Source organism: Fragaria vesca, linkage group LG2 (assembly GCF_000184155.1).
Source record: "Fragaria vesca subsp. vesca linkage group LG2, FraVesHawaii_1.0, whole genome shotgun sequence".
Classification (NCBI taxonomy): Eukaryota; Viridiplantae; Streptophyta; class Magnoliopsida; order Rosales; family Rosaceae; genus Fragaria; species Fragaria vesca.
Window position 1 is genome coordinate 2,574,286 of NC_020492.1, and position 25,156 is coordinate 2,599,441.

The window sequence follows — 25,156 nt, forward strand, 5'->3', positions numbered from 1 at the left end:
TGCTCATATTATCCTATATTTTTAAGCCTCTTATGCTTGAGATTTGTGTTTAGTTCTGTTAGAACAATTTTCAAATTATAAAAGAAATTGACAAGCAGAGATGAAAATGTGTAAATATATACCACCAAGAGGTATGTTAGTTTGAATTGAATTAATTCAAACAATGTGATTGTTGGTAGTTAAACTAACACCAAAAAATTAATAACTCCTATTGAAGAGGCTTAACCTTTGGTGAAGAGTTACAACATGAAGAGACATCAATTCTAAAAGACACAACCACTTCTATATAAAGAAGTAGTTCTCTACAGAATGATACATTCAGAAACTCTCTCTATTCTTCTCAATAAAATCTCTATTTCATTCCTTGTTTTCTAAAGACAAAATCTCGAAACTATATTACTACAGTTAGAGTTTCTAGAAATCTTGAGCCCCTTGAAAACTTTCAATTGAGTGTTGGTTGATCGTCGTAAGTGCAAGATGCTGATCAACAATAGCAAGATTGGTAGGCTTCATTGTATCCATAAGGCTAATTTGCATAAACCCTTTGCACACAAGTAATGGGGGCAAATATAGTCTGAAAGATAGCGTTGCTACAACGTGGTTTGAAGCATAAACTTTTTCAAATTGTTATAACCCACTGATTTATATTTCCCAAATTTCCAACAATTTTCATACTATATTTCTGCTATGGCATCTTTGAAGGAGTTTATTGATACAATGAAGCTAGAATGCTTTGAAGGAACAAATTCAGAAGACAATGGCAAAAGAAGATACACTTATTGTTCACTAGCCTACAAATGGCTTATGTGCTTAACGACACTAAGGCCAGAAGAAAGTGAAGATGAGACTATTTCCATGAAGCATGAACGAGAAAAATGGGATCAAGATGATTGTGCATGTAAAAACTATATATTCAATTCCTTAAGTGATGAGTTACAACTGAAGTTTCAAAGCAAGGAGACGTCAAAGGAATTATGAGATGCATTGGAATCACATTATATTTCCACAGATTCTACAAGTAAGGCCTTTCTGATTTCAAAGTTCTTCAAATATAAAATGATAGAAACCAGATCTATTGTTGAGCAATTTCATGAACTAGTTCATATAATCGACATGCTTGGTCAACATGATATATATATGGATAGAAACCAGATCTATTGTTGAGTAATTTCATATAATCGACATGCTTGGTCAACATGATATACATATGGACTCATGAATCAATGTCCTGGTTCTCTTGGACAAGCTTCCATTTTCATGGAAAGATTTCAAAAAGAATATGGAAACCATGGTGGAAGGCTTGACCATGGAACAATTGGGTGTAGACTCCGGTTTGAGGAGGATTATAGAGTAACCAATAAAAGGTTGGACGAGATTTTTAATCTTGGCAAAGAGAATGAGACCCATGAGAAAATTGATGGACCTTCCTCTTCAGAAAATAATTTGGTTGTTGGTGGAGGTAAACAATCAACGAACAACCAAGGTAGTAGGAAACGGAAGTTTGGGTCGAATAAGGACCATCCTAGTCAAAATCCAAACAAGAAGAAGAAATTATTTTACTTCTATTGTAACAAAGTCGGTCACATTATGAAGAATTGTCGACTTCTCAAGAAACATCGAAGAGAATATCACTTCGAGGAGAAGTTTGTGGCCATAGTTTCTGAAGTAGTAAATAGACTTCGGGGGAAATAATAGAGTTCTTCCATGAACTCTGTAAATGTATATGTGACTATAAAGATGATACCTTCTTATATATGTATGATTAAATATTCTAATTATATAAATATTTGAATATGTGTCTGTGCTCATATACTGTTTGAAGGTGATAGTTCTGGCAATCTGGCATGATAAATAGTTATACAAAATGATGTCTTCATGTTTACTGTTCGATAAGTATTAATAATTGAAGTGTGTTTATATATGCTTACATTTGATCTGTTGCATTTCATATTCAATCTGCTGCATCATGACCGCATTATGCATCTCCCTTTACATGTCAAATTATATACTGCTAGTAAAGGAACACAAAACCAAGGAGTTTTGGGTAATATAGTTTTACCCCTGCAAACTTGATTTATACAGCAGTTCATAATACTTCATTTGGCTTAGAGATATATGTATATATATTCGCCTATTATATTGTTTTGATCAAACTAATATGACAAGTCAAATAAAAACGGTTTGTTGATCAATGTCTTAAGCAATTGAATAAAGTTGCATTCAGTTGCAATCATAACTGAACCATAGATTAAATGATACAAAAGTGAACATATCTATCTTATAAATATCTGGAAATTTTATTTTGATGTGAATTTGTGATCCGATAGAACATTGGTGCATATGTGTTCAAATCCGATAAAGGATTTATCGATAACTTCATATTATATGTGATATGATCATGTCTATTCATCATTCATATTCATAACAAACTCTTTTAATTAATTGTGAAGCATCGATACGTATTATGTTGATACAAGGGTGCTTAAGCAAAATTTATACAAGTTGCTTTTATATATGCTAGTTGGATCCAATTTGGATAGTAACTAGTTGATTTCATGAATATCGAAAACGCAAGGTTCTATGAACTAAATTCATTGCATGATATTCATCGAAATATAATAACAAGCATTAAGCTTGAAAACGTCTATAACTTGATATGGATGGAGAATACTCAAGTATTAGGAATGGGAGCAAATCACCTGTGCCTAAAAACTCAATGCCAAACCTGTGCCATGAATGAGAATCTGACACATTTCTATAGACTTAACATAAGTTAACACCGTTAAGTTAATTATTTACCAGCTATTTTCTTAGCAAAATAAATATAACTTTTATTGATTATGATTATTAATGTTTCACTCCAACTCTTCCTCTCCCATACATTCACCGTGTTCTTCAAACACCTACAAACCCAATTCCAGAATCTAGAACTCCCTTGATTCTTTCAGCCTCTCTCGATCCTAACTACTTCCCAACTAAGCACATCTCTTTCTATAAGTTTTTTAGAAGTCAAGTGGGTTTTCTATCTTTAATAGATTCAGGGTCTCATCGTCCCATTCTTTCCGATTGTCCGGCAAGTCTCTCTCTCTCTCTCTCTCTCGAAGTCTTCACCCTTTTCATTTATGTTCATACAATTGCAAATTTTGACTGTAATTAGTGTAATCCATGTAGTTTGCTCATCTGGGTAGCTAATGTTTAGCTCCATGGGTAAAGATGCGATGTTTGGGATTATAGGGTCCATAGAGAGATTAATTGGTACCAATTTATGGGGTTTGTGATTAAGTTATTGATCTATTTGGAGAATCTGAAGTGATCTCAGTTCAATTGGCTGATTTGTACGTGGTCTAGTTTGACTATTTAAATTGTACATTGTAGAGTATCTGGGGTTGTAGAGTTTTGATCTATAGAGACTTTTGGAGCCAAGGCTGATGGGTTTTAGGGTCTGGTGGCGATTGGCGACCGAGATGAGAGGAGCCAACAAAGTCGAGAAATCGATGATGATGAAGAAGGTAGCAACGTTGATGAAGAAGCCAGGCTTTCTTCGATGAAGATGAAGAAGCCAAACTTTGAATCACGAGAAAGAAAGAGAAAAAGAGAAAATTACCTTTTGAAATTATAAATAAAACGAGAGTTAACAGAGTTAGTGTTGGGTTAGACAAATCAATGACATGTCAAATTCTGATTCGTGGCACAGGTTTGGTATTGAGTTTTTGGGTACAGGTGATCTGCTTCCTTAGGAATGAGTATGTCATCTAATACTAGTCGAGATGTCAATAGAAAATTCAAATCCAAATGTTAGACGGATCCTAGATTTATGGATAAAAATGTGACGTCTTGGAATTTTGGTTTTCTATTTTTAAAAGAAAAATTATTTTTGAGTTATTTAAATTCGAATTTCTGTTATCTTTCAAATTTTTTGTGGCTTTTGAAAATTATTCAAATTTTTAGTTTATCAAATTTTGTCTTTTGAGCTCATAAGATTAACATAGACGTCGTTACGAATTCATAGGATTTTTTGGAGAACCATTTGGATATCAGAGCTATTTTTAATGATTTTTTGAAAATTGGTATTATCTAAAAAATTTAATTAAAAATAGAAATTTTAGTGGCTTGATCTGGACCATTGGATTTTAAGGAACCGTTTAATCTTGACCGTTGATCGAAGAATATATCAATTGAAGAGGATTAACTTGGACTGCATCAAAACACAGTCCAGACCGACTTCGGTCTCGAGCTGCTTTGCAGCGGTGGAGCTACGATTCCTCCTCCGTCGAGCGGCCGCCTCCCGGCACAAGACCGGTGTCCACAGGTCCGTCTCGACGTCCCTGACCTCACTATGTTCTTCGTGTTCGAAGAGGAGTTCCGGCGAGAGAGAAAAGAAGGACAGAAGGAATTTTGGGTTCGCTGGTGAGATTCCGATACCGGCGACGGCGGCGAGTGTGGATCGTACTAGAAGCTTCCTCTCGTCCTCGTGATCGTCCTCAGTTTCTTCAGAAGAGGTCGGGAGAGAGAGATTTGAAGTGGAGAAGGAGAGGCTGGGTTCGCCGGCGAGTTTCCGAATCCGGCCTCGGCGGCGGGCATGGATGTTGCTGGTAGCTTCACCTCGACTTGGAGAACCTCTCTATGTCTTTGGTTGTCCACGACGAGCTCTGAGGAGGGAGAATTGAAGAGGAGAAGCTTTTAGGGTTTTTCGGCCGTGTTCTTCGTTTTCCGGCGAGCTTCTGGTTTCGATTCAGGTTTCAATCTTCATCTACTCATCGAGCTCTTCCTGTTTATATAATTGGAATTGAGATTGGTTGGGTGTTGGAGAAGTTGGGTTTTGACAGTGGAGGACCGCCGTGTGTGCTACTGTGCACGGCGGCGGCGGTTGTTGTGGAAGTTGATTTCTGGCTTTATGAGTATATTGAATTGGTTTGAGTTATTGTGGAGGCTTGAATTCAATATTGGGTGTGTTTTGGAGAAATTGAGATTTAGTCTGAGGGTTGACCGCCGTGAGTGCCCTAAACTGAATCATTCAAGGCATATATATAGTCTTTTGGATGTTAGTTTTGCATTTTGTGTTGCTTCGAATAGACTTGCATGACAAGGTGTAAGGAATTGTACGGAGTTCATCTCCGCTTGATCAATTGAATGAATGCCAGTAGCAATTACCGGATCGACTTCAATTACCAGTAGCATTGTAATCAACACATTAATAAATGCAGTGATCCAGCATCAAAAGAGTAGTAGAAGTTAAATGGCATCAAAATCTTCCAACTCACATGTCAATACAACACGAGAGATCAGTTACCATTATAATTTCATTCAAAATGTCTAAGGCAATTTTCTGGGACCATTTTCTTGTAAAGAAACAAACAAACAAACAATTTTATATATGGGTCTCCATCTCTATACAAAGGAGGACAAAAAGATTCATGATGGCATTATAGCCAAGGACAAGAGGAGAGACATAAACCAGGACTTGCATATTAGTCTCCATCATAAAAAGAGCATTGTCATAATCAGCTTGCACTTGTTTACGTGAAACCTAGGCTAGTGATGAAGAATTCTCAGATCGCAAGAAATCAAGAGTTGCGGAACTAGGCTAGTGATGAAGTATTTGATCACTTATACGTTATACCTTATAACCTTAAACTCGGAAAAATCCAATTGCCTCCCGGTCATGCGTAGTATCACTGAAAAAAACAAGAAGCCAAAAACAACCCCCACGAAGACCATGATAAGAAAACAAATAAACATGCAGATTCTGTCACATATAGAGAGTGGGAATGGATGCGATAATAATAGGTTATGCAATTCTTTTGGAGTTACGGGATCAGGTTGATTCGTGATAGAAGCAACCAGTTTATCATAACGTTTAGGTAGTCCTTCAAGGATGCGAGAAGTTAACTCACGATCGTTGACAGGAGACCCTGCCGCTTCAAGTCCATCAGATATTGCTTAAGCCTCTTTGAGGTATGCTCGCTTGTCGTCATAGTATCTGCTAAAATTCAGGTTTTGGGAGGCGAGCCTTGAGCCCTGGCACACGAGCTTGAGCATTCTATGCGACAGTAGTAGGTCATGCAATTCTTTTTGAGTTACGGGGTGAGGCTTATTCTTGATAGAGGCAACCACTTCTTCATAAAATTCAGGTAGTCCTTCAAGGATGCAAGAAGTTAACTCACGATCGTTGATAGGAGACCCTGCCACTTCAAGTTCATCAGCTATTTCTCGAGCCTTGCTGAGATATTTTTCCAGTGTGTCCAATATGTTAAATTCAAGGTTTTGGAGGCGGGCCTTGAGCCCTAGCACATGAGCTTCTGCAGATTTAGACAAAACGTCTTCCAAGTGCACCCATAGAGCTCGTCCGCTTGTGCATTCTCTAGTGTAGCAGAGTAGTTTCGGAGATAAGCTTGCATTGATCCAAGTCAGAAACATTTGGTCCCTTTGTATCCAAATGGTATAGGCTGGGTTTTCGCGACGGTTTTCTTTCTCGTCTTCATCAGTAGTCAGGATTTGTGGTGGGCACTGCTCTCTTCCTTCGGCGTGATTCAGCATATTATAGGCCTTCAGAACTGGAATGAACAAGGACTTCCAGAGAATATAATTATTTTCGGTAAGTTGGATTGGCATGAGTTGAGGTGCCGGAGGTTGAAGAAAGATTGGAGATGATGATGAGTAGTCTGCCATGACAGGAGGCGATACTGAAATTTCTGAAAGGTGATTTTCAGAATCTGAAACATATTTACACAAACAATACTTAAATATCTATATATTCACAAAGCATCCGAAACACATTTGTTCTAAAACGTACAAGAACATAAAGCTTTTCCTAGCTGAATCAGAAATTACCTTGTTCTTGGTTGAAAGCTCCCTTCACAGCAAGATTTCCCTGAAACATCTTCCCTTGCTAATCCTCCTTTATATAGTGATCATTGGATCATTCTGGAGTCTATCCCATAACAGAATCCTTGTGACCTAGTCCAAGGCTTTTAGCTTTCTAGCTATTCAAGTGATACTGTATATATATAACTCGGACTAGCAATCAGCATTAGAGTATAACTCTTAAATGATTCTTTAATAATCCAAGAAGAAATCTACATGTTAATATTAAACAGTGTTTTTATTAAAAAAAAAGGAGTTAAATAGTGTTTGAGTCCATTTATACTTACAATTTCCAGTTGACGGGTGTTGAAAAAAAAAAAAAATTAGTCACAAAATTCAAAAGAATACATAGTGATTGGTGGTATTTGAAAATAATTCGAAAATGATTTGCTAGCGTTAACCGTTTTCAAACGTCAAGGGTGGTCGGCATTTGCATCCAGATATACATGTCTATTGACCTAGACTAATTCATATGTTGGTTAATGAGTCTTCTGCCAATCCAAACGTGAAGATAACAAGTGATGAAGACAATCTTGTTATTCAAATTCAGTACTGCTCATCCTGTTAGAACAGGAGTATCAAATTAGATACTGATCAATCCTTGATATGGGGTTGCATCAATTTATTGAAATACAATTGATAAAAACTTACAGTGATTGGATAAATAATAACATAAAATAGAATTCTACAAAATAGTCTATATATATGTAAGGAAATTAAGCACTAGCTATCTATACCAGTAACTACAGAAATTTTAGAAATAATATTAATAAGAAGTATGAATGAAACTGACTTGATCGAATTGATTGAGGCTTGCAGTAGCAATCTCCTAAGACAGAAATTCGCCCGTACTAGTGCTTGTACAGTCCTTGGACGTCTATCTTGCAGGATACAACTATCAAGTTCTTGTTTATGCACCCAACAAGAACTTCTTGCAAACTCGTATTTGTGTTTTCTCAGAAATAGAAGAGGGAGAAGAGTAGAGATTGTTCTATTCTTTTTGCCTTGTCTGCATCTTTCTTATAAAGACACCAAACGAACAGTTGCAATGCTTCTGATGCAATGGTTCGTTCAAATTCGACTTGTTCCAACAGTTGTAACTGTTGCTGTAACCTCTTGGGTGTACAGATCAAATTTCAATCAGGCAAAATGCAAAAAGAAAGTTTCTGACATCTCCCCAAGATATATATATATATATATATACGGAGGTCCATATGGGTCTATATCCATTTAACATGTATTCTACATAAACACTGATAAATGAAATGACATAGAAACTTTTGTAGATGTGAGAGTAAACTCCCACAATCTCCAACACATCCAAAATTTGTTAGCTTTGACAAATTCAAACGAGAAACAAGCAAAGATATATTCAGGTTCAGTTAAATATGGGAATCAAATCCCTACTTTCATGGGGTATGAGCTATCAAACTACACTGATCCATCTACCTGTTATATAAAAGGCAGCAATCTGACAAAAAATGAAAAAGGCAGAGGCAAACGAAGGAGAGCTATTGACTCCATTTATACTTACAATTTCTAGTTGACCGGACTTGAGATTTTCAGGACTGAGTCGAGATTTTAAAGTTAGGCCCTTAAATTATAGTTTAATTCCAAGTTTTTATTACATATATATATAAATATTTCATAAACTATGAACTCAAAATCTAATTATAAAACATCATATCCAAAATGTTCTAATGATTATATTTTATGAATTCTATTTACATTATGAAACCTGCTTTAAGCTCTTACCTTCTTTTTTCCTTTTTTTAAAAAACTTACCTTATTTTGTTTTGGGTACAATTTCGAGTTAAATGTTAACACTAATTTCGAGAAAAACATGTTTGATCCCTTTGTTTTGGCCCCTTAATTACAGTCAGTACCATTCTCTTCCTTTAATTGTGTTTAAAAGTGGAGTTGTGATATTAATTGTCCCTTCCATTAATTATTTAACTGTATTTGATCATAAAAAGGGGTTTTTTTTTTTTTTGGGCCCTAAGATCTTTGGGCCCTGAGTCAATGGGCTCTTAAGACTCTTATCAAGTCCGGGCCTAGCTCACGTTGATTAGTTGTAGACGTAATTTTTCCCATTCTGTTAGGATTGTAAAAGACTATTTATAAGCCTAATTTTTTCAATAAGATGCAAGTCGTTGCCAAAATTTGTTGAGTATATTAGTATATATATTCCTTTCTTTGTGTGTTTAGAACTTTAATGACAAAGACAAAGAAGTAATGGAGCAATATCAGTTCCACTTAGAGAGAGAGAGAGCTATATGAGATACTATATCGAATTAGTTAACATGCGATCCCGAACTATTCTAGTTATAATTTGAATTTTCAAGTGATCTTATCAAGATTATCATTCTCATTCCATAATATTCTATTTTGCCTTCCATTCTTTCGCCTGCCTCTCTACTCTCTAGAAAATGCTATGTTTTTCATTATATCTGCCATTATCAAAAACTATATATCTCCGATAGCAATAAGAAAATTAAGTAATTTTCCTGCCTTTGAAATTGCAGGAGATTTATTTTGTAATTTTCTAAATAAAGATACTCTAAAGTCTAAACTATCGCTACTGGTTTTTCGGTCAGCTTTGTGGTTAAGGCGTCCGCCTTTCTCACGAGCTGGCGGGGTTCGAAAGCTGGTATGACGGTGGTGGTGATTGTGGAGGTGTTCTGGTTGTGGAGTTTGTTTCTTCCTCAAACCCAAAACCAAAACGATATAAAGGAACCAAAAAAAAAAAAAAAGTCTAAACTATCGCTGTTGCTCACTTGCCCGTACTCGCTTTCACATGGAGCTCCCTCCTTCACGTGTAAACGCCCTCAAAGCGAGTGTCAACCCCACTCTCTTACTGCGTCTGGTTTAGCTCTTATGTGACAACCGGAACCGCCTGGAATGAATCAATCCCACATGGCAAATTCTTAGACTTAAAAAAAGAAAAAAAAAAAAAAACGTTCAAACCGAAAAAACAAAATAATAATCAGATCTACACGCCTCTTCCTTAAAAACCCAGTTCAGCTGAGTTCAGTCCAGTTCGGTCTCTCTCATTCTCTTTGTGCTCCTCTCTCCCCCGGCTCGATGACGTCATCGAACATGCAGTACAACAGCCTGGGCCGTTCGGGGCTGAAGGTGAGCCAGCTCTCATACGGCGCGTGGGTGAGCTTCGGGAACCAGCTGGACGTGAAGGAGGCGAAGTCGCTCCTCCAGTGCTGCCGTGATCACGGCGTCAACTTCTTCGACAACGCCGAGGTCTACGCGAGCGGCCGCGCCGAGGAGATCATGGGCCAGGCGATACGTGAGCTGGGGTGGAAGCGCTCCGACATCGTGGTCTCGACCAAGATCTTCTGGGGCGGGCCCGGCCCGAACGACAAGGGGCTGTCACGGAAGCACGTCGTGGAAGGGACAAAGGCGTCGTTGAAGAGGTTGGATATGGAGTACGTGGACCTTATTTATTGTCACCGGCCGGACTCGACGACGCCGATCGAGGAGACGGTGAGGGCGATGAATTATGTGATTGATAAGGGGTGGGCGTTTTATTGGGGGACTAGTGAGTGGTCGGCGCAGCAGATCACTGAGGCTTGGGGGATTGCTGAAAGGTTGGACTTGGTTGGTCCGGTTGTGGAGCAGCCCGAGTATAATCTCTTGTCCAGGCACAAGGTTAGTCATTCTCTTTTTATTTATTTATTTATTTTTAATTTTTTTATTATCGTTGAAATGATGAACTTTTGGTGATTGTAGGTAACAATTCTGTTGATGTTGATGGATGATCATTTTTGTAGTGATTTCCGATAAGAAATGGATAGTTGATAGAGGATCAGTAATTATTCGATAATTTTGAGTGAGAGATGGCTAATGATTCAAGCAGCCTACTATGTGCTTTTGAATTAGGTATTAGTTGACAAAGGATCAAGTACCTGGTTTTAGTCATTAAAGATGAAAACTTTCTTTTGTGCTGCAGATTGTGTTATTTCTTCTGACTTGTATTCCTGTTCTTCTTTGCCCCAGTGGCTTAATGACATCATCGTTATTGACCCAAAAAACAAAAAAAAAAAAACCAAGATCCCTCAGATATAGTAGTTTTCAGTTAAGTATCAGTTCGACGATTATTGGTATCAAAGTTTTTTGGTTGATTTGAAAACTGCCCAGAGATTCCCTTTATGTTTTTTTAGTACTTAGAAGCCACACACATTTGCTAGTTTTCATCTACTATTGTTCTTTTCTTGTTGCGAGACTCAAGTTTTTTTCCTAGTAGCTACACGCGTAGGGCATCTTCTCACAAGAAAAGTCACTATGAGCATCTTTGCTGTTCTTTTCAGTGAGCTTATCTGATTATTTGCTAGTTTTTTTACAATTCTTTGTAATAAGTCTGTCCTCTTTGTATTGGATGTATGTATAGAATTGGATATAGGTCTTCCCAACTTAGAAAAAGATCTCATTAAAACCAATAAAATGTTACTATTGCTATCTTGACCTGAGTGCTTTAGCTTTAATTGCTTGCATTGATACTGCTCGACTTATCAACTTGTAATCCACAGCACACCTATGCTTCTTATGTGGGGTTATATTGCTCACATTAATCCTTTAGCATAATGTGAACATGGATATTTTTCCTTAGCTCGATTGCTTTATTTCCTAATATCTATTGTTAATGGCCAAGAGAACATGGATATTGTAGTTATAGCTGCAGAAGAGTGGAATTTTGTTCTCTTCCTTTCTCTCGTCTGTTTTACTCACTTTGATTATAACTTGAGTGCAGGTTGAGTCTGAGTTCCTTCCATTATACAGCAACTATGGCCTGGGTCTTACCACCTGGAGCCCACTTGCTTCCGGTGTGCTTACCGGAAAATATAACAAGGGAAATATACCACCTGATAGCCGATTTGCATTGGAGAACTACAAAGTAAGACTTGGACTTATTGGTTGTAGAACTCTTTGGTCCTGTCTGCATGCATTGTCTAACTGCTCTTTTCTCTGTTATGCATTTCCTCAAATTGATTAACCACATGTATATTTAGTACTTCTATTATCTATTCATTGTGTTTACAACTTTACATCATTGGTCCTCACTTCATTAAAGAGATTTTTTCCCTGCCTGTATGTGCAACCTTACTGCATATTGATTAAGCTGTAGACTGTAGAGGATGCATGACCATCAAATGCCTAAGAGTTTTATATGATGCAGGAAATTTGGTCATTAAAGCTCTGTTTACTACGATATTGTTTTAGACTGCTCTTCCTCTGTAGTACTTTTGTTAGTACTGGGATTGCTAGAATTGGATCATTAGCAACCTAGTGGTTAAGCATTTTATATCTTTTCAAATCTGAAGCCAGTTCTGTTCATTTAGTCAGACACTACAAAGTATCCTTTGGGTTGGTCGAAAGGTTTTGACACTGTCAAATGCATTTCCCTAGACTTTAAGGAAGCATTGTTGGTCATTTCATTCTTTAATATCTTTTTCTGATGATATGCCAAATAACTTTATCTAAAATTAATTGGTGTCAGAATATATTGTTATGAACTTTCTACTCCTTGTGTGGTTAATAACGTTTTTATTCATGTATTACAGAATCTAGCCAGTAGGTCACTGGTTGATGATGTGCTGAAGAAAGTTAATGGTCTGAAGCCAATTGCAGATGAATTGGGCGTGCCACTAGCTCAACTTGCAATTGCCTGGTGTGCTGCTAATCCTAATGTGTCATCAGTAATTACTGGTGCTACAAAGGAATCCCAGGTTAGTTTTCATATTTCACATCCTTGTGACGTCCTTCATTTGTGTCAACTGATAATCTTCTACTTTATAAAAGAAGATATGTTGTGTCCCTACCTGTGTATTCTCTCCAGTGGGTCTGAACGCTATCTTTCGTCTTAATAATGGCGTTCAATGGATATAGTAATTTGTGTTGTTTCTAATATGCTGGGGCATCAGTATGGTTTCTCTAGTGTCATTTTGTTGAGGGGGTAGAACGTAGAAGTGATAATTATCATCTTTTCTTTTCTTTTCAGTGAGCTTATCTGATAATCGGCAGTTTGCTTTATTTGAATTTTAAGTAGTAATCAGAGCTCAAATTTGGGTTTCATTACCATTTAGGCGATCATTATATGGTTGGCTTTTATGGTTCCTATTATTTCAAGAATTCTTGCTAGATCCCAGAGGAAATGGTTTTACATTGAGGAGAGGGAAACAAGAGATATTGGAAATTGACTATACAGGAACATTATTGATAAACAGAGAAGAGAGAACTGTTATTTAGAATCTTAATAACCACCCTTTCCTAGTTTGAGTTTTTATAAGCTTCTATTCCTTTATAACACTGACCTAAATGTTGTGATCTTCTATGCAGATCCAGGAGAACATGAAAGCAATTGATGTGATCCCTCTTTTGACTCCTGCTGTAATGGAGAAGATTGAGAATGTTGTTCAAAGCAAGCCGAAGCGTCCAGAATCGTATAGGTGAAGAACAGTATATTTATGTGGGCTCCATATATTTATGCACACTACACAGAAGATTTCTCTTCTCCAACAGACTGGAAATGAAGCTTGCCTTGTTATTCTGTTGGTTAGTTTGTCTTATCTGTGTTCTTGTGAATGCTTGGACAATTGATTTGATGTACTCTGTATGGTAATTTCTAGCACCCCCTCTTTGATATAAGGTGGGGGAGTTGCGTATGTTATGTATTGTGGATCTTTCTTATATGAAATATTTAACATTGATCGGCTTCAAAGGTTTTCACCCGGTTTAGCATGGAATTCTCCATGGTTAGGAGAAGTCTATGTGGGGTATAAGAACACATGTTACACTATGTTTTACTTTCTTAGTTGATAATCTCTTGCATTGTAAAGTGGTGCAGTTGATTCTTTATTGTGAAGCCTTAAAGGTGTGGCCTCATATGTACGAGTGTCCTGTTCTAGCATTTCAAGGACTAAAGAAGTTCGATGGTCGTGGGTAGTTCCATAGTTTGCTCGGAGATTGTGATGAGAAACTTGTTTCTTTCTGCCCTTTGGTTGTGTATTTGCCCACTTAATTTAGTCATGAGATTTGGAGAAGCCAATTTTGAGTAGGTTTAACAATGAAAATTGTTACAAACAGGATTTATCCCTCGTTCTATAGTTATAAGAGAATAGTCTGAATAGATGAGCAAGGTGTATGATATGGTCGAGGTGTTTCTGGAGACTGGGGAGTGATGCTGCAATTTGATTTCCATATAAACTTGGTCAAAATGGTTATGACAGACATATGAGTTGTGATCATCGCCATCATAGTGTCGAAAGGAGGATTTCCTCACTTATCTCTATTAATTAAGGCAATTTGCCTTATGGATTTGAGTTATTTCTCTTGTTGAGAATGTGCAGTATTGTAGTTTTAGAGATTTGGGGTATTGTCCTGTCGTCCTTTTCGTCTTGGTGTTGTTGGTTCCTAGAGCATACCTTAAGCAGTAGATTGTGTGACGCCAAAATATAAACCCCGCTTACATTGAGGAGAAAATGTAACTCTATATTACAGGTCATTCGGCTATTCTCATATTTGAGTTGTGCTATATTTAGAGTCGGTTAAAACAAATTAGAAATGCACTTAACCTAGCAATCTAATGATTAAAAAACCTAATCCTTGGTTTGTTGTTCTGTCAAAAGAAAAATAACATAAACTTGCATTCGGCGAACAACAAAATTTGTTTTGATTGATGATGGAGAGGATGTGGATTTTGGTTTTCAACAAAGATTCATAAATTAGTTTTAGCAGTTAGACCTTTCCCTTTCCCTCCAGCAATCCCTGAATCGATGCCGCGTCATCCTTTGGCAATTCTCTCTCTCAACCCACACCCCACAAACAAAACCAAACTCAAAATCCATTTACCTCTTTTTGTTTCCTCGTTTGATCCCCAAACGTTGAAACCCCACTGCAGCTTCGTTCCCTATGTTGAACAGAAAATTCTAACAATCACAAAGGTACCCGTTTTACTATGTCTTTTCTTTGATTTGCATGTTCATTATTTTATGTAATTCTGCATTTCCACACCTATCTCTTCGTTGTTTCATGTTTATCTTTGTTCTCCAATACTTGGTGATCATGAATTGTTTTGTGAAATGCTCAAATCATGGACTATGGGGTTTGTGTATTGGTAGAGTTTGTTAGGTTGAGTATATTATTAGCTTCTTTTTCTTATTATTGATATTGGTTAGACTCTAGCAAATCGTTGCACAGTTTGATTGGTTTAGTTTTGTGACAGATATATGACCTTGTTGGATTTGAAAGTTTGTGAATGGTAAACTGTAAAGACAGATATAGCATGTACATGATACATCAAATACTTGGTTAGAGTTAGGTTTTTCACTTGGCATTTGGTACAAAGTATGAACGTGGGACATGTTGTGGAGAAAGTCCTGTTGGAAAGAATCTGGGGATGAGTTTGTAGAAAGAACTTTTGTATTTGAATTTGGGATTGTCTTCAAGGAAGAGTTAGAGCTTGGAAGGCCAGAGATTTTTCGTTGTTATGCCTTGAACATGTAGAACTACTTTTGAGACCATGACTAGTGAGGTTCGTGGTACTTCTGGCCCTCAGTTCCGCACAGATGCAACAAATCATGTGTCAAGTGACAGAAGTGGTGGAGATAGAGATGAAGATATTATTTGTGTACAGACAGGCGAGGAATTCTCAACAGAGTTTCTGCAGGATCGTATAGCACAAAGAAGATTAGCTCCAGTAGTGACTGGTACTGTTGATCAGCACCAGTCAAAAAGAGTGGGATTTAATTTAACTCAAAACAATCCATTTGTTAGTGAGGATCCAAATGCAGTTCTTGGTTTAAGGAGATTAGATTCTGATGGAAGTTCAGAATTTTCAGATTTTGTTACAGCTGGTACAGGTTATGTGCCTGACTTAGAGAAGAATGTTTTTACTAGTAGTAATATCAGCAGAAACTATGGTGGTCTTCGAAGACAACTATCAGGTAAGCTTGCGGATGAAGTTACTCGGGTTATTCCTAGATCAAATACTCCACCTCTTTATGTTGGTGAATCCCCTCAGTCATATAGTCCATATGCTCAAGGATTTTTTGAAGGCTCTTTCTCTTTCAAAATGAAGTTCCTCTGCAGTTTTGGGGGAAGAATATTACCTAGGCCAAATGATGGGAAGCTCAGATATGCCGGTGGAGACACACGGATTTTATCAATTCACAAAGCCACCAATTTTGAGGAACTAATGAAGAAGACATTGGCAATTTGTAACCACCACCACAGTATCAAGTACCAACTTCCTGGTGAGGATCTTGACGCACTTGTATCTGTTTGTTCTGATGAGGACCTCCATCATATGATAGAGGAATATAATGAGCTGGAAAGAACTGAGGGTTCTCAGCGATTGCGGCTCTTTCTTGTACCTTTAAATGAACCAGAGAGCCCTACTTCTAATGAAGGCAGGGTCACACATCCAATTGGACCTGACTGCCAATTTGTCTTTGCTGTTAATGGCATGCTAGACAAAAGTCCTCGGAAAAGTTCCAGCGGTCAGAGTGTGACAAGTCAGACCAGTCACTTAGGGAATGCCTCTGATTATAGTCCAACTTTTCTTAGAGAAACTTCCACATCTGCATTTACTTTAGAGAAGGATGTTAGTCTGAGTTCCTCAAATTTGTCAGGGACAAGTACTAAACATGCTCGCCAGTTATTAGGTACTCTTCAGATCCCACAAAAATGTATTTTTCTATCCCCTCCACTATCTCCTGTTCAACTTCAACATAGGGAGCCCAAAAATTCTAACTTGCAGCTACATTTTGATCAATCATATTGTCATGGTAATGGAGGCATTGCTCTCTCTGATGTTGATGCTGAGGGTTATATCAATAATCTTGATCATGGTCCTCCATTGATGAATTACCATAACAAAAATTTGGCTGAAAGTTACCTGACTAAAAACTCCCACAACATGCCCTCCCTCAATCGTAGTGCAAGTGAAGATTTTGTGCCTTCTGCCCAGTATGGTCAAAGTGGCATTCAGTACTCTAATCGATACATGCCGCTTAGAAAGGCCTTGATCCATTCTGACAAGTCCGATATAGTGGACTTATTGTTACAGACTGGTAATATAGATGCCTCCCATCAGAAAATGATGCATGCACTTTCTGACTCTCGGTTGCATGAACATCTTGAGAGGTCCTTGGAAGGAGAAAATGTCTCAGTGTCATTGAATATGAACAGAGAAAAATCACCTTCGCTGGAGATGCCAAGTTCCTCGCAAGCACGGGAGGGTGAGATGGTTGACGAGATTAACAAAATGGCTGCATATGTCAATATCAGCACACCTCACCATTTCAAGGAGGAAGAAGGTCTGGAGGTGTTCAAGCGTGACACTAATAACACTTCTGCTGATAAAAAATGGGAGCACTTGGGAGGAAATGCTGAAGTTTCTTCAAATTTTGTCATGGAGTCTAAGAACTTGTTAAATATGAACTACCTTACAGATGCAGTGGACCCCCAAGATTACAAATCAGATACAACTTCTCAGTATTCTCATAGGATTCAGAGTGGTACAAATGATCGGCATTGTACTACAACAAGTAGTAGTCAATCAATTTCCCAGCCCCATGGACTACGAACCGTTGCATCTCAAGAATTCTTGATCTCAACCCCTGTAAGTACTTCTGCCGGTGTGAAAAGTTTAAAGTTTTTCTAAATTTTTGTCATAATCTCTATTCAACTATTGGAACCTATTTCAGCAAGTGCCTACAAGTTCTGCTTCAGATGGAGAATATTCCCTGCAAGATAATGATCCGGAGTATCTGGTTGAAAAGGTGGGCAGACACTCTTCTGAGGATTTGAAATGTGAAGATGTTCACCCTGTCCAGTCACAGCCCTTAGACAATCATAGTGACAATAAGGTGACAAAAGCAGTTGTTATTGTTGAAGACTTGACTAACAGTACACCAGCTGAAATTCCCCCCTCTAAGGCGGTCTATCGTGTCTCCCATATAGATGAGACCAGTGGTGAATGTTCGTCACCTACCGAGACAGAGATAAGTGAAGCTGCCGAGTCTGAGGGAAAGGTGAATAAGTTTCCAGTGAAATTTGAGATTTTAGTTGTATAGTAGTAATGTGGTGGTGAAGTTGAGCTCCTCTTATTTATTTTATAGGGTGTGACTGCAGATGGCAAACATAGGCATGAAACTATTAGTGATGCTACAATAGCCGAAATGGAAGCAGGCATCTATGGTTTGCAGGTTAAGAATTACTATCTTGATGGATTTATGCATGATCTAATATCACGGACCTCTATCAGCATAAGCTTGGTGCTTGATCTACTGCTTTTTTCGTTTTCTTTATAAAAATGTTGTTAATGCTGGCCAGCTACTTTGCTGACGTGCAGATCATAAAAAATGCTGATCTTGAGGAACTGCAAGAATTAGGATCTGGTACATTCGGAACTGTCTATCATGGAAAATGGAGAGGGACAGATGTTGCTATTAAGAGAATAAAAAAGAGTTGTTTTTCTGACAGATCATCAGAGCAAGAGCGACTGGTAGGTTCCAAATATTTCATTAGTGTTGGAACTTCTAAATTTCTGTTGTAAATCTTCTCATTATGTCTGTCCACAATATAGAATTAGAACTTATGTGCTAGATTCTGTAACATTTCATCTTGAATGCAATGCTGACTGAAGAAAATTTGCTTGGTTATAATGTAAATCCAACAGTCCACAAATTGGATTCAATATATTTGCGTAATGAAAATGCAAACTTCTTGTTATCACAGACTAAGGACATCTGGAGAGAGGCAAAGATTCTTTCCACCATTCATCATCCAAATGTTCTAGCATTTTATGGAGTGGTACCTGATGGGCCTGGAGGAACATTGGCAACTGTAGCTGAATTTATGGTGAATGGATCGTTGAGGCATGTCTTAGTTAGGAAGGACAGGTAATTATCTTTTCGTTGTTTTGTTCAATATTACATGCATTGAAATAGATTTATGTAGTGTTCAGATTCTTCCTGCAGAGTACTTGACCGCCGAAAGAGGCTCATAATTTTGATGGACACGGCTTTTGGCATGGAATATTTGCATTTGAAAAATATTGTTCACTTTGATTTGAAGTGTGACAATTTGCTTGTCAATTTGAGGGATCCTGAAAGACCCATATGTAAGGTAATTCTTGCGAAACAAATGCTTTTGCCTTCATTTCTTTGTATGATGGTAGATTAGTAGCACAATTACTGGTACTCATATAATCTTCCAGGAGCTCGTTTTAAACAGCCCTCTTTTTCACTGGCGAAAACACCTCAAGTATGATGCATTATTCTTTGCAGGTTGCTGATTTTGGGCTATCAAGAATAAAACGCAACACACTAGTGTCTGGTGGTGTGCGAGGAACCCTTCCATGGATGGCACCAGAATTATTAAATGGTAGCAGTAGCCGTGTCTCTGAGAAGGTTAGAATCTTCAAACATAAACAGTTCCTTTTCTTCGCGAATGTAGTTGAATTTGGAATAAAAATGCCTGAATGATTTAACCTAATGAATTTGGTCTTCTTCTTCAACAGGTTGATGTGTTCTCATTTGGTATTGTAATGTGGGAGATCTTGACTGGAGAGGAACCGTATGCTAACATGCATTGTGGTGCTATCATAGGTAACATTTGCTAACCTATCCCAAAATGATTCTTTGTCTTTGATCATTCTCAAGCCTTCTCAAGAAATTAGCCATGCTAAATCAATTGAAATATGATATTGAAGGTGAAGTATATGAATTATTTTTATCTAATTGCTCATATCCAAGTTTAAATAGATCTGTTAAAGTTATACTAGTATAGTTTTCTAAATGGAAACTTTACCCTTGTCTCATTCCAAAATACATGCCTTCCATTTTACATTGCTTGATCTCAACTGCCTTTCCAGAATTAGTCTTAGCTATATTGTTATCCTTTCTACTGTGATAATATTTGTGTAACCTTGATGAATTATCGTTTCATTGAAGGGGGTATTGTAAATAATACACTAAGGCCTCCTATTCCAAAGCGCTGCGACTCGGAGTGGAAAAAGTTAATGGAAGAGTGCTGGTCTCCGGATCCTGCTGATCGGCCATCATTCACAGATATCACACATAGGCTACGTGATATGTCAACAGCACTCCAGAAGAAGCGGTCTAATGTTGCAAGTAGATGAAACTCAAGATCCTCATGTATGTTGCACTCACTAACATATATAGAAATAGATTCAGCAAATTATATTCCTGTAAAATTTTGACCTCTTGTAGATCGAATTCATATATGAATGAAATTATACATCTGCTTCATATAACGAAGGGTTTAGGGAAAAGGTTGTCTAATTTACTTTCAAACGATGGGAAAATCTCCCAATTATATATGTTATTTGATCTTAAACTTCGAGTATCGATATCGTTTGGTTCTAACGGCTGGACACCTTCAAAACAAAGAAAGGGTAACTGATGATATGAACTTCATCATCGTCAGATCGATCTTCTAGGCATACTCAGCTTACTGCATAGTCTTACATATGCTCATGCATTATTGCCAACCATAAGTTCAAGCTAGCTCATACGTAATCCCACTTCTGATGCATACAACCCCAAGTCCCAACAGTTACTTCTTAAACACCCTCTCAAGTCTCAAACAACAAGTAGTAAAAATGAACACAACCTTCATTCCCATAGTCTTTTACCATCTAATAATGCATAACTATTGCTCTTATTTGGTCGAACAGATATGATTAATCCAAGTAGAAATATTGATTATAATCGTGCTGAAAGTGATCGAGGCCTCTATGTTTGACATTTTGGCAATCATTTTGATTGAGAAATGAATTATTCAGGCTCTTATTAACTTCATCACCGCCATTAATTGTATATCTATTCGTCCAATTGGCTTCTCCACATGACTTGTATGATCTTCTTGTACATCTTGTGCACAAACTAACCAAAAAGATTGAAAATAAAGATTAGTGGCATAGCTAATCCTATCGTTAACTCAATTTCAACGCCCCAAAAAGGCCAACATTGCAGTACTTGCTCGACAGCCTCGATCTGGTTGGTTATCTTGTCTTGTCTAACCAACTCGTTGGTTTATGGTTTTATGATTCAGAACGTGAAACTTACGAGCATTATCGATTTGGTCAAGGAATCATTCCTCTTCTATTTGAAAACAACTTCCAACAATCTAGGTCGAGTCAGAAGGTGATATATATAGTGTTTGAACTCATCTCGTTCTACTAGTCTTCTGCAGATGATACTCTACAGTATAATGTAGATGAAATCAACCCACCAAGTTTGTATAAAGAAAAAGGCAAACAGGATAGTCACCACTATCACATTGTCACTTCTCTTTCCATTTCAGGTGTGCCAATTAGTCTTATCCTCTATCTTAATTTCCACAATACACATTGTCTCCTCTCTATGTATTTACCAACAATTGCATCATTGGAATGCGAATCAGAACTCAGATGTTTGACGGGAAGAACTACTGATGTAACGTATGTAATGATCCATGAAAGGAATTAACTGGAAAGAGAATCTCATTATCCTGAATAGCTTCTTTTTCCATATATGTTTGTTTGATAGCTGTATAGAGAGCCAGAGATAGTGGTGATGGCTATAGCTAATTACTAATGCGTTGATGGTAATGTGCACACATCGATCACAAGTTGGTGGATCAATAAGCTTCTCAACATCAATAGATGTAACTGGATCAACAACATATCGCTCTCGTCAGAAGTCAGAAGTCAGAGAGCATTATCTACTTAGTTCTGATCTGCGTAAATTTGACATTTCTTAGATCTTTTAAGACAAGTTTCTCAATGTACCTTGTCATCCATCTGGATCCATCAGTTTGATATCGCACTATCGCAGAGTTGTTTCTTTTCTTAATTTCCTACTGTTATTTTGATTTTTGAGGTGCTAAAGTGCTAAGTGCTAACAAGTAACAACCAGAGGGGGTGTGTGTGTCAAATTTAAATTTAAGATCAGGGAAGGTTTTACTTAGAAGATAAACAACATAAAACATAGCATATATAAGTTAGTTAAGTGAGAATGGTTTCAGAGCCGAGTTCAACTGTTTCAAAGTTCACTATACGATTTTTATACGTGGAAAAATAAAGTAATACACCTCTCGCTGCTTTTTGTTTAACTATTCTCACTTTGTAAATAAATTAAAAGAAGTGACGGTGTCATTTCAGAAGCGCTTTTATTTTCTTCGAGAGAGGGTATGCGCTTTATATACACCGTTATTCTGTAGCTAACAAATATCTTTAAATGTATTGATACATAAAATAAAAAAAAGAAAGTGAAGAAAGATAAAATACATCTTTGATGTCAGTGTTTCTAATGGTTCTCACTGTTTTCTTGGTTGCTAGAGTACATATATTGGGGAAGAACTCAAGAAGCTAGAACAATGAGGAGGAAAGGTGGCGGTGAACTGAAGGGAATTCCTACTGCAACCGGACCACATGTACACAAACGTAGCCGGCCACATGTCCCCAAGGAGAAGAGGCACGGTGGCTCCAGCGGAGCAGCGCAAAAATGAATTGGTAGTTCGGGAAACTGCTAGCTATGGCATTAGCCTGAGAACTGAACAACCAAGGAGATGCGTAGAGCACGTCTTGTTTTATTTTTCCTTAACAATAACATACGATATTTTATTTCTCCTTCATTAATATTGCTATAGCAGACGTCTCTGAAAACCCAAGACAAAAAGAGAAAAAGAAAAAAAAAAAAAAAAAAAAAAACAGACTAAGACCAAAAATAGAAATTTATTATTTATATCAACTGCTACTAATCTTCTAATAATTACATGTTGATCTAAGATTAATAATGTATACGATGATAACACTATACATAAACTCTATCAAATATATATACATTAGTATAGTACTTTAGCTAGCTCAAAGCCTGCTCCTTCAAATCTTGTTCACTGACAAATGTCCCATGAAATCCATAAGGAACTCTAGCAGGCAATCTCACCGAACCCACTTGCTTCATGCTTGAAGCATCTAAGATCACCATCTCTGATTTCTCCTCCCTCTCATCCCTCACAAAACCCATCAGATATCCCTCATCATCATCCTCCTGCTGCACAACTCCATTGTTCCCCTTGCTACTACTCAACTTGGGTACATAAAACGGCTCACCCCCGAACCGGCATGTCCCGTACATATACTTGGTCACCGAACCGGTTTCCAAGTCCACCTTAGCTAACCCCGAACACTTTGGCCATGGCTCCGCTATAGCCATGTACAAGTACCTAGTCTCTTGCCCTAGGAGCTGCTTGTTCACCACCCCCACTTCTAAATTTAAACCAGAGACGATGACCCGACGACTCGACTCTCCTGACCTCAAGTTCATCCGGATTTCGGATAGTTCAACCCGCAATGGCTCGGCATTGTGGTCGTTGAAAACCGAGTCCGGCGGATTCATGCACGAACCAATGACAACAATGATCGGGTCACCCGAGTCCGAAGTTTCCTCCCATGCATTGCACAAATGGAAACAAAAGCAACCGGGTACGTTGATCCATTGAATCCCTAACCCTTCTTCATCATTCTTGGGCAAAATTCCAAACCGAGACATCTTTTCCGGGTCATAGATTACCGGAGACCGGCCTTTAACCATTTCCGATAGCTTGAAAACGACTTGCTGGTCCGGGATCACTGCATAGTTCTCCGTTATGGCAAAGTCGTGCACCATAGTAGGTTGCTCTAGTGTGATTCCCACCTCACGTGACTTTCTCCCGCACGTGTCGAACTTGTAGTATTTAAGGTGAGGTTTGTTCACCACGTCGTAGCTCAGCGCGTGGAGCTCACCCGTCACCGGGTCCACCTTTGGATGAGCAATCATGGGCCGGTCTAGACCGCCGTTAAAATCGAACCGTCTGATCGTTTCTAGATCACCGTCACCTTTGATCTTAACGTTGTAAGGAAGGTCATCCTCCGACATGGCTAGTAAACGTCCGTTGAAGTACACCAAGCCGGCATTAGCCACTCCGGTGCCTTGTGAGCGGTCAACCAAGCGAATAGCGGCTCGGGCCAAGAATAAGCCGAGCCGAGCCAAACCCAAGTGACCATGAAGCTCACCAATCGGCTTAGGAAACATCGGCCTCCCTAGCTTGGCTTCTTGCTTGAGCCGGCTCGTGCGGGTGTACCTACAAGAATAGCTGGCTTTGTTACCCACGCCCAAAGTGAGCGCGTGAATCATTCCGTCTCCGTCAAACAGGTGATGCCCGCCCAACGGCGTAAACATAGGATTAGCGCCGTTACGGACGTAAACGCCACGTAAACAATCAGGGATTTGACCTAGTACTTCAAGGCCATGCTGAACCGGACATTCCCCAACCGGCGCGAAGTTGCCGGATATTTGAACCGCCGGGTCGATAGTCTTGGGCAACTTCTGCTTCTTTTCTAGGGGCTCTATAACCGAGGCTTCTAGTTTGTCTAATACTGAGGCTGCTAGTTTTTGAAGTGGGTTTAAGTGAGAAGGGTGATAGGGTTTGGTCGGGTTCACTATTTCAGGCACGGGTTCGATCAAGGGTTTCGTTTTTGGTATTGGCAAAGGTGGTTTCAATGGTTTCTGGGTTTCTCGAGGTAGTGTTTTCCTCATTGGGTTGATGAGGATTTTGCACACTACTGAGTTTTGAGTTGTGGGTATGTGCGTTCTAATGGGAGTTTTAGGAGTGTAAGGGGACTGTCGAGTAGTGCTGAAATGCAAAGACGCATGCATGACTACAAACCTTTGAAAGAAAGAGCTACACAGCCAAAGAAGAAAGAGAGAGGCTTGAACAGAATGGTGGAGATCGTAGTGGTTATATAATTGATCGAGGTGGAAAGTGTTGAGTGGGGCACACAGAGGATGTCCAGCTGGCGAGAGGAGAAGTCGACACGTAGGAGATAAGTTTGAGGATTAGAAGCATTAGCTAGGTTGGGGATGCATGATGTAGTACATGTTCTTTGTTTTCTTGGTTTGATGGCATGTACTGTAAGTTAGATCGATTTACTATATGTATTTGTGTTTCCTATGTATTTTGCCAAAAGAAGAACTATTTTGCATTTGCCAAAACCCAAAAGAAGAAATAGTGTTATTCTCTCTGTGAAGTCTTGTCTTGGCTAAGATATTTAGTGTTTGATCTCCAGCTAGCTAATTGGAACAAGTCCCAGCGAGAACAAAGAAACACCGAACAGGAAAATTGCACTCGAGCAAAGAAGGGGACACGGTTGCATGTCAATGGAAGGACACGTAATTCGGCCATATATATATATATATATATATATATATATATATATATATATATATATACT

The 25,156-nt window shown here is 38.3% G+C and overlaps 3 protein-coding genes across 3 annotated transcripts; 2 read left to right on the top strand and 1 right to left on the bottom strand.

Annotated features, from left to right (window-relative positions):
• Positions 1 to 9,888: 9,888 nt before the first annotated feature.
• LOC101292464 (probable voltage-gated potassium channel subunit beta-like) lies at positions 9,889 to 14,040 on the top strand. Its single transcript, XM_004289682.1, has 4 exons — positions 9,889 to 10,527; positions 11,627 to 11,770; positions 12,438 to 12,602; positions 13,213 to 14,040. Exons 1-4 carry the CDS (start codon positions 9,949 to 9,951, stop codon positions 13,324 to 13,326), a joined length of 1,002 nt encoding a protein of 333 aa, XP_004289730.1. The 5' UTR covers positions 9,889 to 9,948; the 3' UTR covers positions 13,327 to 14,040.
• Positions 14,041 to 15,394: 1,354 nt separating this feature from the next.
• LOC101294141 lies at positions 15,395 to 20,020 on the top strand. Its single transcript, XM_004292034.1, has 9 exons — positions 15,395 to 17,497; positions 17,583 to 17,909; positions 17,997 to 18,083; positions 18,230 to 18,382; positions 18,616 to 18,779; positions 18,858 to 19,005; positions 19,167 to 19,289; positions 19,400 to 19,487; positions 19,833 to 20,020. The coding sequence occupies exons 1-9, from the start codon at positions 15,395 to 15,397 to the stop codon at positions 20,018 to 20,020; spliced, it is 3,381 nt and encodes a 1,126-aa protein (XP_004292082.1).
• A 2,725-nt stretch (positions 20,021 to 22,745) lies between these two features.
• On the bottom strand, positions 22,746 to 24,461 carry LOC101292752 (9-cis-epoxycarotenoid dioxygenase NCED6, chloroplastic-like). Its single transcript, XM_004289683.1, has one exon. The coding sequence runs from the start codon at positions 24,459 to 24,461 to the stop codon at positions 22,746 to 22,748; it is 1,716 nt and encodes a 571-aa protein (XP_004289731.1).
• Positions 24,462 to 25,156: the final 695 nt, after the last annotated feature.

What these genes read in the sequence shown, in the direction of transcription:
- LOC101292464 (XM_004289682.1), top strand. Translation starts at nt 9,949, where the DNA reads ATGACGTCATCGAACATGCAGTACAACAGCCTGGGCCGTTCGGGGCTG. An exon ending in TTGCATTGGAGAACTACAAA is followed by an intron (nt 11,771 to 12,437) that starts GTAAGACTTGGA and finishes CATGTATTACAG; the next exon opens with AATCTAGCCAGTAGGTCACT. An exon ending in GTGCTACAAAGGAATCCCAG is followed by an intron (nt 12,603 to 13,212) that starts GTTAGTTTTCAT and finishes TCTTCTATGCAG; the next exon opens with ATCCAGGAGAACATGAAAGC.
- LOC101294141 (XM_004292034.1), top strand. Translation starts at nt 15,395, where the DNA reads ATGACTAGTGAGGTTCGTGGTACTTCTGGCCCTCAGTTCCGCACAGAT. An exon ending in AATTCTTGATCTCAACCCCT is followed by an intron (nt 17,498 to 17,582) that starts GTAAGTACTTCT and finishes AACCTATTTCAG; the next exon opens with CAAGTGCCTACAAGTTCTGC. An exon ending in GTAGCCGTGTCTCTGAGAAG is followed by an intron (nt 19,290 to 19,399) that starts GTTAGAATCTTC and finishes CTTCTTCAACAG; the next exon opens with GTTGATGTGTTCTCATTTGG.
- LOC101292752 (XM_004289683.1), bottom strand. Translation starts at nt 24,461, where the DNA reads ATGAGGAAAACACTACCTCGAGAAACCCAGAAACCATTGAAACCACCT.